Source organism: Bacillus rossius (genome assembly GCF_032445375.1).
Source record: "Bacillus rossius redtenbacheri isolate Brsri chromosome 4 unlocalized genomic scaffold, Brsri_v3 Brsri_v3_scf4_1, whole genome shotgun sequence".
Classification (NCBI taxonomy): Eukaryota; Metazoa; Arthropoda; class Insecta; order Phasmatodea; family Bacillidae; genus Bacillus; species Bacillus rossius.
In genome coordinates, this window is record NW_026962010.1 from 17,527,251 (window position 1) to 17,542,113 (window position 14,863).

The following is a 14,863-nucleotide window of genomic DNA, read 5'->3' on the forward strand; positions in this document are numbered from 1 at the left end:
CTCTGTCCGCTAGATCTGTGTACCGCCTGGGTGCATCATTGTACAAAGAGCTTGGGACAACAGCCTACATGATTACACGCAAAGAAGGCAAATTTTGTCCCGGTTTTTATTTTTTTACATAAAAATGTGCAATGATGTCGATAGACCTAGGGGCCTTCCTACAGGTGTCTACTACCATTAAAAAATAAAATTCAAGATGTAATTAAAAACTTAAAACATAAACACTTAGGAACGAAAATAAATAAAAGGTTTACATAACAATTCCTTATTATTTTAATGAAATTTCAGACTGGCAATGAAAATTTTGTGGTCTGTCACCGTGCCTGTGCTTGCAGATGCTGCTGGTGCGACGGTCGCTGACGGAAATCCTTCTGGAGGTGACGACGGAGCAGCTGGAGGAAGTCGCCCATCAAGTGTTGCACAAGTTCAGAGCGAAAGGTACACCCTGTCTCTTAAGTTGCCCAGCCGCGCGCAAGGACTTGGCAGGGATATCTGGCTGGGCCGGCGACTGCCTCGTGAACTTGATGCTTGCGCGCTGCGTGCTGAACTTGCTGCTCGTGCGCTGTGGGTTGCCGTGTTCCAGTTGGGGGCCGTCCGTTCTGTCTGCTTTCGGTTCCATCGATGCCGAAGTGTGCGGCATATCGGAAAAGTTGCATGCCTTGAGAATTTTAAATTAGTGGCAGGTTACTGTGCTTCCCGTGGAGGGGGGGTGGGGGGTTGATGAAACTGGATGCTAAATTTACTGCTATACGTAACATATGCATATAACCTTTCGTCCGGTTTTCCTGCACCATTTCCTCTACGTTGAATTAATTTACTATAGCATGTGGTATCTACCAAGAGCTCTCTTTGTTATCTACTATCATGAATTATGTATGTATGTGAATATAAATATTTTTCAATTTTTTTTTCTGTGTATTAGTATTAGTACATATTTATCATCTCACTACAGATATGGCATTACGTATTCATGGCAAGTCTTTTTTTCTTCACATTATTATAGTTAATTTATAACCCACAGCACTATTTGTGCTTTGAAAAATCATAGTACAGCCCTGTTTTAGAAATTTCATTTCCTTGTTTTACATTTTAATTTGGCTTGAACCCTAAATGTTTTTAAGCACTATTTTTTCCAGGATAAGCAGTGCCTCCAATAAGCCTCGCACCCCTATTATTTCGACCATAACCAAACATATTTGTGGTTTAGAATAAGGTTGACGCCAAACTCTCTAAAACCCAACTCTTTACCATGTTCAGATTTTGTTTTAAATTTTTTCAGGACTTGGTTGTTATTCAAAACCATAAATTGCCTTTAAGGTTTTCTGTAAAACCTATAAACTTACAGTATGCTCTGTACCGGTGTTGATGTCTGCCAATAATTTTGAAGCGTACAGTGACTATACGGTATTGTAACCATATCTCCATCAGAGAATGCTTAACCCAATGAGGAGAAAAATAGTATTTTTAATAAATGTATGAAGTAAATTACTAAAGACTGACATTTCGCTCCTTATAGTAGCAGCACCTGTGAGTAATTAATGCCTGTTTAAAAATTATATTCTTTTTCAAAACAACAAGTTTATTAGTAACCAAACCATATATTCAAAACTGGTACGATAACCTGACAATTCTGTAATCAAGTACAGGTATCGAAGAAGAAATAATTATAAGCATCTCCGAAAGGACAAATGACGAAACATTTAGCTATACAAATGTGAGTGATTTAACAGATAGCACATAAGCATATGTGTATGCTTCAGGGACTAGTAAAGAGCTTGATATCAAACATCTATAAGAATTACAAAATACGTAAGAAAAAATATTAGATGATAATAAACTTTTACAATTATGTAATCTTTAAGGAATACGGAATACGTCCTCTTGGTGTAGTAGATTTATGTAAGCAGTGCAAACACGTGATTACGTATATAATTGATTACCAAAGGAATATCATAGTAACAAGAATACAAATATTGGTAACTAGAACACACATGTATTATATCGCATAAATTCATGTGGATCATGAGTAACGCAACGTAAAAATGCTGATGATTAGGCGTCTGCGAGCAGAAGATTTTCACTTCGAGTCGAGCTCGAGCGAGTTTGCTAAAATACTCGCGAGTATCGAGTCGAGTTCGAGTTTTTTTTTTAAGTTTATTGCACATAAATTTACTGTGATGGAGTAATAAAATGTGAGAACTTTTGAGAAAAATATGGAAATAAAAAAAGAAACCATTATCATTGTTAGCCTACTAACTAGATAGACCTACATTAGAGATCTGCGAGCCTAAGAATTTTACTTTGAGCCGAGCTCGAGCGAGCCTACTTGAAAGTTCTCGAAGCTTGAGCTTTTGTGATATAGTTACACTTTTGGGAAATAATTTTTACCTTAAACTTAGTAGGTATAATGTTTGAATAAAGTATGAAAATGAAGTGGGCTTATTAATTTTGGGTAACTATTTACAGAGTGCTTTTATAATTTGCACTGCTAGAAAAAAAAACATGTTTTCCATTGAATCTAACCTGTTTCCATTGGTTCATTAGTAACTGATATCATCCAACTAACATAACCACAGTTTACAAGCAAGTTTACAGTTATGTTTGTGTAAATGTAACATATCTTTGGAATAATTTCATCCTTGTCAATTTTTCTGGAGTCCTTACTGAGCTTCAACTAACTGAGCACCAAAAATCATGTTGTTTGAAAAGTACATTCACATTGTTTCAACATTTCCACTTTTCGGCACAAAAATTCTGAGAGAGATTGTCATAGAGTATTAAATTCTGTTCTTCAATCTATCATGCAGAAAAATAATTTGTTCTGCACGTTCAGGAGTTAAATTAGCTCTACGATTGGAGATGGTGTTTACAGCAGAAGAGAAGCGTCTCTCGCTGGCAACCTGCTTGGCTGGAATGCTTTAGTAAAATTCTTGGTAAATATGTAGTGTCGCGGTATATGCGAAAAAAAAAAAATGCTAAAATTCCGAAAATACTTTTATTCTATGCTCTTTCACTTCCTCTTTTCAAATCAACCGGCGGAGATAAGAAATTCCAAATACTTTAGGAATATCGAATTTTTTAATTTTCATCGCAATACCTGGGTATTCATGCGGCGATCAACATTGTTTCTGGTTTACGAGTATCTATTATGTTTCTTATTGGACAATTTTGTCACGTGACAGTTCCGTGATTGGCCAGTATTCAAATGAACCAATACGTGATTATTTATTTATTTATTAATGTTCCGTCGTAGGTATCGCGACGTAGGTGAACGACTACATAGTTTCCTTCTAATGGCAAAGGAAATGTACCTGCCTCCAACTTAGGTGGGTCTTTAACGTTTCTAATTTTAAAGTCTTATTTTTTATTTGGATATTGTTGCGCAAGTAATAAGTAACAAAAATATTTTACGTGAGTTGTTAATGTTCATCATTTGTCCGGGTTTGTTAGGTCAGGTCAGTTACATTATAAATACTTTAAAACTAAAGAACCATTGAAATTAATTCACATTATTTTTTATGTCCACTTAGTTTGAAAGTATTAATAATGTAACTGACCTGACCTAATCGACCATTTTATTTATTACGCATTCACGAACACACGACAAAATAACAAAAATGGCGTCGGTCTAATGGTTGTACAGGTGTTGTATTGCAAAATTAAAAAATTCTATATCTCCTAAAGTATTTGGAATTTCTTATCTCCGCCGGTTTTAATGAAAAGAGGAAGTGAAAGAGCATATAATAAAAGTAATTTCGGATTTTTAGAATTCTTTTTCGCAAATACCGTTACTCTACATGTTCAAAATTAAAAAGTTGGATATCTCCTAAAGTATTTGGAATTTCTTATCTCCGTCGGTTGATTTGAAAAGAGGAAGTGAAAGAGCATAGAATAAAAGTATTTTCGGAATATTAGCATTTTTTTTCGCATATACCGTTACTCTACATATTTACCAAATTGTTTAACCTCAAAATTAGTGTCAAATATCTGTAACTTGTCATTAAGTTTAATCAATTTAAAGTAATAAAAATAGAAGCATTTTACTTAATTCAATATACACTTGCAAAAAAAACTTACGCACAATAAACCTACATGGAAATTAAAGTCTTTTTCAATGTCCTGTAGTCTGAAATATGTTTACTCATGTCATCAAATGTAGAGCTGTACTGAAGAAGCCGATTTTGCCAATATTTAGTTGAATCGGCATTTCTGCCAACTTCCAATACTCTTGTTAATTTTCGGCCGATATTACTGAAAAACGAAAGAGACTGCCATAACCTAAAAATCCACGAGTACCCTTTTCACTTTTCGTAGTAGTACTGCATTCTTTCAGATCACATTATTTCTTAGCAACATGTGCCAACCGTACATATCAAGATTTAACATCCTTTTTTTTTTCAATAATGTTCTTTAATTTTAATATGTCCTAAATAAATACATTAACATCACGGTAAATACACATCTCGGTTATTACGGCAACTATAGTGCAAATGTGGTAACTATCATGCTTCTGCAGTAGTTATGGTATCTACAAAGAATCTTTAGTTCTTTTTATGGTAATTATCTTAAGATAACTATTGGAATTGTACTGTAGTTATGGTACATCATCCATATTTCTTCGTAAGTTGTTGTTCATTTGTCTTTTCTTCATATTTATATTTACGTGCGCCATTACTGGCAGGAACTTTCATAAATATTTTAAACGGGACTTTATATCACACATTTAATGGCGTAAATGATGAGACCCCGGACAATTTAAACGCTTTTTACAGTAAAATGCGGGAAATGTTTTCGCATAAAGCGGGAAATACTTCCGCATAAAGCAGGAAAGTGATACATTAATGCTATGCGGAAAATTATAGAAGTAAAAAAAATTAATCACGGAAATTCGTAAATCCCGGGTACGTAAAAATGATGTGTTCATGTATACGGTCTTTCATGTTACATTATAAAGTAAAGGATAATAGTGTTGTAAGACTTTTATTCCGATATGATGAGAGTCTTTTTTTTTTATAGCTACAGTGCAAGAAAAGCTCGCTCGAATTTCGAGTTGTTGAAAAGCCACGAGCTCGAGTTCGAGTATTACTAAAAAACTCGACTCGAAACTCGAATTTCGAGTACTCGCAGGTGTCTACTGATGATCAAATGCAAACATTATACATCGAGACAGACAGGAAAGCACCAGTACAACGAACTTCAGTTAAACGAACACTTCTCTTAACCGAACTCATTGTTTGGTCCCGCCAAAAACGTATATAATAACCTTGAATTTTATTTCATCTTAACGAATTTTACGACGTTCTGTTTCTTCCTGAAACAAAAATATTCACTTGAACGAACAAACTTGAGGCAAATTTTGAAAAAAAATTACCATCCAAAAACTTGTACTTTATTTTTAATTTTCTTATTCAAACGTAACAGCGCGTACGTAAACAAAAACATAACCTACACAGAGCTGCCAACCATTACGGATTTTCTGTAATTATTACGGATTTAACACCGAATTACGGAATTACGGAGCATCGCTGGTTTATTACGGAAACAAGGCTTTGTGCTGCGTGGTAACGGAAAAAATTCATTTTCTGCTGCGCTGTTTCGTGAACGCAGTTCGAATACATCACGTGTTTGCGCAAATAACGGAACTAGTATGTGTGCGCATGTAGCATGTACTGTCAAAATAAGTAGATTAATTCTCGTGTTTTGAAATATTAATGGGATGGTATTACGATACAACTAGTACATATTCTCGGACTTTTCGTTTGTTGGCTACTTACATCACGATATTTTTTGTACGGTACTTTGGCTAACCTGTGTGGTTTTAATTTATTTTTTGTAAGTCATTTTTTTCATCATAGTGTTTTTGTCGTGTCTACAGACGTGAAATTTTTTTACGTTTTTCAATAGTGTTGTGTTCTTCAGTGCCGGTTGTAGAAATGAAGCGTGTGACAGAACAAAAGTGTATCTGGGGGAGAAAAAAAAGAAAACAATTCTTCAAAACTTTCGACCTAAGACCTAACTATTCAAAAGAATGGCCATGCTTGTCGTTTTCAAATGTTTTGGAACACCACGCGTTTTGTAATGTATGCACCTGTGACTTTTCGATTGCACATGGTGGAAGGGATGACTGTAGATGGCATATTGAATCAAAGAAACATGCGGATCATTTTATAGTCATGACGAGCAATAAATCCATATCGTAGTTTTTTCGCTACATCTGAAGAAACGAAAGTAACAAACGCAGAGTTATTGTTTACAATTTCTTTTGTTTGTCTTCTGTTGTTTGTTTATAAGACAGTTCTTATCCAACCAGGATAAAAGAAGCAAATAAAAAGACAGTTGTTCAAAAGTATAACTTTGAATACTTTGAATTGAAGGTTGAAAATTTCCTGTAAAATTATTGACATTTCTTACATATTCAGATAATTGTATTGTTCAAATAGTTTTTTTTCTTTGATTCATTAATTTTCATTGTATTCATATACATAGGCGTATATTTTTCATTTTTTTTTTTTTTGCATATTATTGTCCTTGTTTTATCTTGTGTGTGTCATAATTCCTCAGGAAAAATTTATCGTGCATGATTTACGCATACTTTTTTCATCTAATTGTCATTACTGCTGGGTGTGATTTGAGGTTGGCAGCTCTGCCTACAACGTGTCTCCTGACCATAGACAAAGCATCAGCAGAGAGTATGTGAACATGTTCTTCAAGCGGCCATAGACTAATGACTGAGATACTGAACCTTAGTACACTTAAGGTGTTTCATGTGTTTATCGGTATACATATTTATAACAATGCTTATGTTTCAGTATAAAGAACTTCAGTATAACAAACTCAACTATTTTTTGGTCCCTTCATGTTCTTTATAGTGAAGCTTTCCTGTAGTTTTATTTTTTTAATGTCTTCATTCCACTGAAGCTATTTTTTTTTATATATATACTTTTACATAAGTATGCCTAAAAGATGTTAGTTAATTTAGAATTTATGCGTAGTATATAATGTCATTAAATGAAATGTCTCATTTATATTATATGCACGGTTTTCATGTTAGTATCAACTGTTCATTTGCCGTCACCACGATAACTTGTGTTATACTTATTATTAAATCTGTTGTGAATTTCAGTCACAGTAAACAGAAAATACATCATGACCATTTAGTGTTTTAATAACAATATAAACGTTCATGGGTGTAAATCAAGTGAAACACAACAATCAGGGCTGTTAATGATCATGGCAGAAGAGAGGTATTTCACAGTGAGTTTTAATAATGTATTTCACACACATTTGTTGATACGTACATTTATTGTGTTGAATTTATTGCACACTGAATTCTGTCATGCCTGAAGACCAAATTCAGAGGTAATGTAAGTAAATTGTGCAAGTAAAAAAGCACAAAAAATTGTTACAAGAGAAGATATATTTAGGGCTCAAATGTATGTATATTTAGGTAGACTTCTTAGTACATATTATGAATGAAGTTAACTTTCTGCTTGAATTTCCATAATTTCATTCATTCATAGAGACAGTAAAATTTGGAGTTGGAAACGAACCTGGCATCATAGGAAATTGTGGAATCGGAATTGAATAAATGTGGACTCGACCCATCCCTACTTATCAGAACTTCAGTTAATAAACAAACCCTTTTGCCACAGATTTTTTTCATGACCAGCAAAATTCGTGATATTGCCTTGTCCCTGTGATGCCGCCAAGTTATATCTATTCGAAATACTGTCTTTATAGAAGCCCACCCAATTACTCAAATTGATTTATGTAATGTTCTACGAATCAAGCCTGCCATTTAATGATTGCTAGCATATTGCAATACCAATTTCTTTTTTAAGTAATATATGCACTAAAAGTTTTTTAATGTAGGTTTGGTCTAAAAAGCCATAAAATATTTTTTTTTTTTTCCTGTACAAAACTGAAATAGAGGGTTATTTGTAGATAGTATTTTAATGTATGAATTTCTAATTTTCAAACATTTAAAATGTAAATATTGGGTTTTTATTTAAGTTGCATTAAAAATGCCAATTTCACAATAGTAGATAATAATTTTGGACAAAATAGATGCTATTGGTTCTCTGATTTTTCCCATGAGGTGGTAAAGAAATACAAAATGTATTTTTTCTTTTGTTCTATTTCGGGGGAAATAAGTTAGTAAAATTTATTTGTGTGTTTCTGTGAAAGTATAACTTGTACTTGGAATAAAAGAGGTTGTTATGGTCAGAATTCTCTAAATGGTTATTATTATTGTTTTTTGAAATTTAATTCAACTCATAATACTGATTCTAAGATACATTCTATTTTGTGGGGAAATTCTAAAGGCCTACTTACTTGGAATTCAAGTGAAATGTGTTATATTCTGTCCAGAATTGTATTTAAGTCTCATGCATGTCATTTAAAAAAATAATAATATATTTATTAGGTATAAGTGCTGTTTCAATGGCTGAATAAACATTTTTATTGTGTACTTATTTCACTGGAACACGGGCCCCAGGCGTCGAGCACAGTTTCCATCGTTTCGGAAGAGAAAACGGAAAAGGGGAAAAGTGGTGTTCGCTGGAACAGTAATACTATGTATAATGAAACTCTGTGAGGTGTATTGAAGAATAAGTTTTTCCATGCACCAAATTGTTGTGTTGTCTGCAAGAACAGAAATATTCTCTACAAATAAAGTGCTGGTACTTCTGACTGAATGGCGATTTTAATTATCTTGTGTTTGAGTGGGTTGTTTGCAGATCGCCGGGGGCTAGCGACGGCTGCTGCTGGCCCCCTCACGCACGATTGCCCGACCCCCGAACATGTCTTCCTTGTAAACACACATGTGCGTGCCATGTACTAAATTTCTATTATTTTATGACAAAGCTCCAGCGTTGCAACTGAGGAAGACCCAGGCGTTAGCGTCTTTGACTGGGAAGCTTGGTGAGTCTGAGTTGTTTTTTTACTAACTTTGAGGTGTGTTTTCGCTCTCTGCATACCTGCCAACTCTGTGTGTCGTGATGTCCTTGCAAGCTAGGAGGGATATGTGAATGCATTGCTCTAGACAGACATGATGTTCTGGAAGATGCACTGGAGAGAAATGTTACTGCGTTAGGTTGTTGGTATGTTTTAGTGTATTTGATCTTGCGAATAAATACCACTTGAAGCAGTAGAACAGCTAGTACCAAGTACTAAATATGGCAAATGTTTCGTGGTGTTTTGTGTGCGATCACTAGAGACAAGATTATATGGTGAATTGCGATAAAACTGAAATAACATTGAACACTGAAAAGCATGTAACACCGAAATTCAAGTTAATACACCACAAAGCACTGAAATGAAACTAAAATCATGAAACTAATCATCATTTTCAACCAAAACTTAACACTATGACAAAAACCTAATCTTTAAAATATTAAATTCAATGTAATTCATTTTTTAGCAGGACTTTAGAACCACAATTTAATAAATTTAAAAAAAATTTGAAAAAGTTTGCTTTACTTTTTGTAGTCTTGCAATTGTTATTAGTTACCTACTCATTTTTATACTGCGACCATAGAACACTTTTCAAACACAGATATAATTAACAGATTTATTTTATTTGTATCGAAAAGTTAGTCATGCTTATTACAAATCATCATATTGAAAAAGTTCATCATGTATCAGTTGAAAAGAGTCTCTTTTGGAGAAATAAGTGTCATGGATCATTTAAATATCTAATTTGTTTAGTAAGATTTTTTTTTTTAACAAAATTCATAAAAAATAAAAACAACACCGAAATCTCATGTTTAAAAAAAATGTGGCCTTAAAATGAAACCATAATATCTTGTCTCTAGTTATCATTGACATGTGTATATTAATGCTAAGTTAATGTACAGCAAGTAAATTGTTTGATAGTTAAATGAAAATGATATTAACTTCTAGAGTGTAAGATATCTGAAGATAATTGCAAAATGGTTTGATTTTGTTTTATTGCCTTGTTTGCCTGGATAAATGAAGTCCCCTCACATTAACTAGTTTGGTCCAGTATGGTGTGTGATCACTAATGCATTGCACACGTGGCAGGGACGTGAGTTCAAGCCCCTGACATGCCTCAGTCTGATAGCATAGTGGGTTTGCTCATAGGGCACCATAATCTTGGGAGTCCCGTTTTCTTAAACCTCCATGTGAAGCTGTGCTTTAGTGTTTAATGATGGGGCAAATTTTCTTTTATTCTTTAAGTAATAACAAAAATATTCAAGTTTTGGAGAAACATAAAAGCAATTAGTTATTTTTTAAATAAATAAAGCTAATTTACATGTTTAGGCTTTGGGGTGGAATGGAAACAATTTCAATTTCCCAGAAACATTTTCTAAATTGTTAAGCAAATATTTCCTTATTGTTTGTTTAGTTGATAGATTTTGTAGAGATAAATAATGTCTTGTTTGTCAACTACACAGGTGCTAGGGTTTACATTTCTTAATGTTACTTTGTAAAATATTTTTCTTTGAATTATTTACTCTAATTCAAATATTTTTAGATACTAAAGATTTGATTGGCTCATCCCTTGTATTTTCACTGTAAAAGCCAATGATGAAAGAAGATTAGATTAAATCCACTTCCAGTTAAATTGAATTTAGATAAAAGTAAGAGATCATACCAATTTTATAACCATTTTGAGCTTGAAATTATTTACTCATTAGACATTACATTTTATTTGTTTTGTTTGATAAACTGTTTTTGAGAATTTTAATTAATAATATTCTGTTTATGTAAAAGAAAAAAATGCTAATGGTTGCCTTACAAATATCTGAAGTTGGTATAAACTTGGTATAAAGCATTGAATTATTCAGAAGAGTAAAGCCTTTGTTATGAAAATTTTTGTATACATACTTAATTGCCATCATTTGTGTATTCAAGACAAGTGTGCATCACTTAAGAGGCCGTGTCAGTAGATTTTTATTTCCAATATTCTGGTCTAGAAGTTCTCTCTTTTAACAGTGAGATTTAGTGGCTTATTCAACCGAAGTAACTGTAACCGCAGCGCGTGATAAAACTACTATACCGCCAGATTACTCGACGAAAAATGTATCTGGTTCCTCGACAATCTGAGAGGATGACAATCTGACCGGCGGCTCACTAGGAAATTGCGGTGCAGGAATTCAGAATCAAGAAACCTCACATTTACAACTGTAGTATGAGTCGTATCTAAAAATTTTAATACTTTAAATGTATCGGAATACAATTAATCTTCAAACATGTGGTAATTATTCTTTATCTGGATGTAATATTCCGTGAAAAATAATGGTAGTTGACATTAAAAAGTATACGAAATTCATAGTGTAACGTTTTAAAAGGATAATAACATAAATTCTTATGCTTAGATATTGCATATGCATTACACACAATCTAAATACAATCTCACTTAAGTCAGACTACCTAATTTTTTTACAATGCACCATCATACAGTTTAACAGAGGTAGGAGAGAGAACCTCTTATCGATGTTGTTTCAAAGAATCTAAATTTACAAATATTACTATTTATCTTATTATGATATGTATCTTTATGAATAAGAATTTACAAAAAAAATGAATTGATTACATTACACTTTAACATTACAAAAGACTAAAACACTAACAAAACTTAGTTTTATATATTGTTGTAGCATATTAGAAGACGAAATAACTCACTAGACTAACATTAAGAGGGCTGTATCACAAATTTACTTTACAGAGGAGAAAATATCTTTTAAAGATATTTCATTACCTCATTGATTACATAATACTGCCGTTGATGTGATCGTAGATATAAAGTATTGAAAAATTAGATTTCATTATGTTTATGTAAATATTTAGAAAACGTTATTGCTTATAGATGCTCATTATTTAAATAATAAAGAATCTTTACTTTTATGTACTGGACAAACAAAATACTTATAAGTTAATAAGCTTAGTTGAATAACATCTTCAATTTGTATTGAATTCAATGTACAAATTGAAAATCATGTACAATGAATGCAACTGATTGAATTCAATAAATATTTGATCTTGTGAAACGGCCATAATGGTGATGTAGATAATTATAGATACTCACATGCATTTTGAGAGTCCTTATAAAGCCTATTACAATTCTATAAGTATACATTAAAATGATTTTAAAATAGACATGTGTAATATAATTAAAACTTGTTTAAATAAGATCATAACAAAAAAAAATGAAAATCCTTCAACAGTAAGTTATGTTTTATAAGATTTTAACAAAACACACATACCATAAGAGAATATTAATCATGCCACATAATTCAACACAAAATATTCATTCCAATAGGCGCTACGTAAAAATAACTTCTATTTTTATGCTGATAACTTTGCATTGTTTTATATATATCATTATTTCTAACTTTTAATATTCTCCACACATTAACTGAAATTAAGTATTTTCAGAGCCTTAGCAAGTGTTGGTCTGTACCACATACAGTTCGTACGATATCTCTACGTGAAACACATACAGTTCATTATTTGTAATTTTAATTATATTTCCATGAACATAATGAAATTAGTATAGGGCCTAGGTTGTTCACTGTTGAGTACTTCTGAAGTATTTTCATTGTGAGTTAACATACATACCAAATGCCATTCTTCCAGTAAAGTTACAAAGAAGACAACAAGATAATATATGTATAATATATATAATATGTATAATATATATAATATATATAATATGTATGTAGTACCATATTTTAAACCCCTATTAAATGAATAATAACTCAATCTCTTTTCTGGACTATTAAGTAATAGTTTTTGATTACTGTTATTTGTAACTTAAATAAAATGACAACTAACAAATTAGTAAAATATATAATTACGTGCGATATAGTGACAGGTTTACTTGGACGGCAAATGAATATAATAAAATGTCTATGACAATGTTAACTTTACTCATTATTATGGAAAGAAACAAAATGGGCAGATAAGCATATTCTACGCTGACATTTAAAAATGCTCAATTCAAAATGAACATTTATTCCCGATGACAAACAAAAAAGTTGTATGGTCGCGAATAATACATTCGTATGGCGTCACATCAGCGGAATATTCCCTTGGCATAAATGTGTGAAGTCTGTGACACAAAAACAAATGAACGAACAGCTTTTTTTTTATCGGATGTGCAATCGGAGACCCTTGGGGTGGTTGAAGAGTGTCAGGTCGGTCGCCAGACCAGATAGTGAAAGCTCAGGGGCTTAGGATAGAAAAGGCCTATCTCCAAATTATTAAGTATAAATGTTGTCATGAAATAGTTAAAGACTTGATTACAACCAGGTTTTTAAACCCATCATGATCATGAAGACACTGATCGGAAGGTGATGTACAATACATTTCAATGGCCTTTTCAGTTTTTGCTAAATAATTATAAATATAAGCAAAATTCCACTGTATCTGGACAAATCAAAATATTGATTATATTTTTTTCATCACAGAAATAATATATGATATGATAACTAAATTTGAAAAAAGCGGTTATGTTAAATGTATTGTATACTTTCAGTAGGCAAAATTTCTGGCCCCTACCTCTTATAGACTTTAAGAAAAACTGCCTTTTAAAATAACATTGATATAGATAGGAGCGCAAATTTGTGACACGGCCTCTTAATGTATTAGTGTTCTTTAACTGTAAAAGTGCATTTTATTATTTTTTCTTGTAACTATATACTACGTGCATTGCCAAAAATTTGGTGGTTTTACTCTTATTGTTAGCAGTTAATTTTATTTAAGTGTAACTTTTTTCCTTCTTAGAAATTTCAAGCATTATTGTGTAGTCATCTCAAAATTTCATATTTTGTTAACCTCATACTTTCACATACAAACATAATAATTCAAATCATGATTTATCATTTAGCGAGGAGCGTATTGTCCATTAACAAACTACATACTTAGTTTATATTACTGCTTTGTAAGTTTAGTGTTTTTAAACCATAAAGGGCAGTTATAATGTTTGTTTAATGAAATAAATAACCAGTGCACAGTTCAGTCAGCTGTTTGAAAACAGTTATGGGTTAAGAGATGACTCATTTTTCTCACTGTGTAATATGACTTTAATGGTTCAGGAAAACTTTTAACTGCTCGGAGTTGTAAAGTATGTTTGCTTAATATCTTATTAAAATAAGGATGGAAATATTAGATCTGCCACACATGTGGTAAACAGTTTCAACTTTTTTAGTTATGTAGAGAAGAAAATTAATTATTGGCAAATGCAGTGTATATTTTACTATTGTTTTAAATTCCAAATTGTCTATGCAGGCTACACTGCAATATAAATTATGCTTTATCTTTCCCCCCCCCCCCCCCCCCCCCCAAGTCATTGCCATACACATGCACATTGCAGTGATTTATTGAATTGGTTTCTATGGTTTGGGAGTAGATAAAGTCTACCGCCCAGATGCATGCTCACCTTCATCCCTCTAGCGCCGTGAATACCGCAGACAATACTCATCTGATAACTCAAGAAATTACTTTCTTGTGACCAACAAAAAAAGGGTCGCCGGACAGTCTCAAGGAAATATAAAATCTCTGGTGCATAGCTTCTCTTGTGTGCTGTGATATGTGTTACCTGATGAGTATATTTATAGGCTGTAACAATTCAAGTGATGCTTAAGAAAGAGTAACATAAGCAATTTAAAATGTTTCCACTACTTTGGAAAAGCTGAAATAATTTTATTAGAGACATCTGTGGTATACAGTAGACTGGACAACATTATAGTGCAAAAAATAGCTCATGTGAAAGCATGCTTAACTTTGTGGTACGAACCATCTGTAAAATACTCACTTTACTCGATACTAAGATGCCCTCTATTGTAAGGCTAACTCCTCATTTAGTTTTAAATTTCTCTAAGTTTGTAACCTATCA

The 14,863-nt window shown here is 32.6% G+C and overlaps 1 protein-coding gene across 5 annotated transcripts in view; it reads left to right on the forward strand.

Moving 5' to 3' along the window:
* The window catches only part of LOC134541592 (arginine/serine-rich protein PNISR), a 66,892-nt gene that overhangs the window by 40,947 nt on the left and 11,082 nt on the right, over positions 1–14,863 (forward strand). For all 5 annotated transcript variants that reach the window (XM_063385131.1, XM_063385128.1, XM_063385129.1 and 2 more), the window contains 2 exons: positions 336–438; positions 8,866–8,922. In XM_063385131.1, coding sequence (XP_063241201.1) covers positions 336–438; positions 8,866–8,922 — 160 coding nt within the window. The remainder of the gene's footprint in view (positions 1–335; positions 439–8,865; positions 8,923–14,863) is intronic.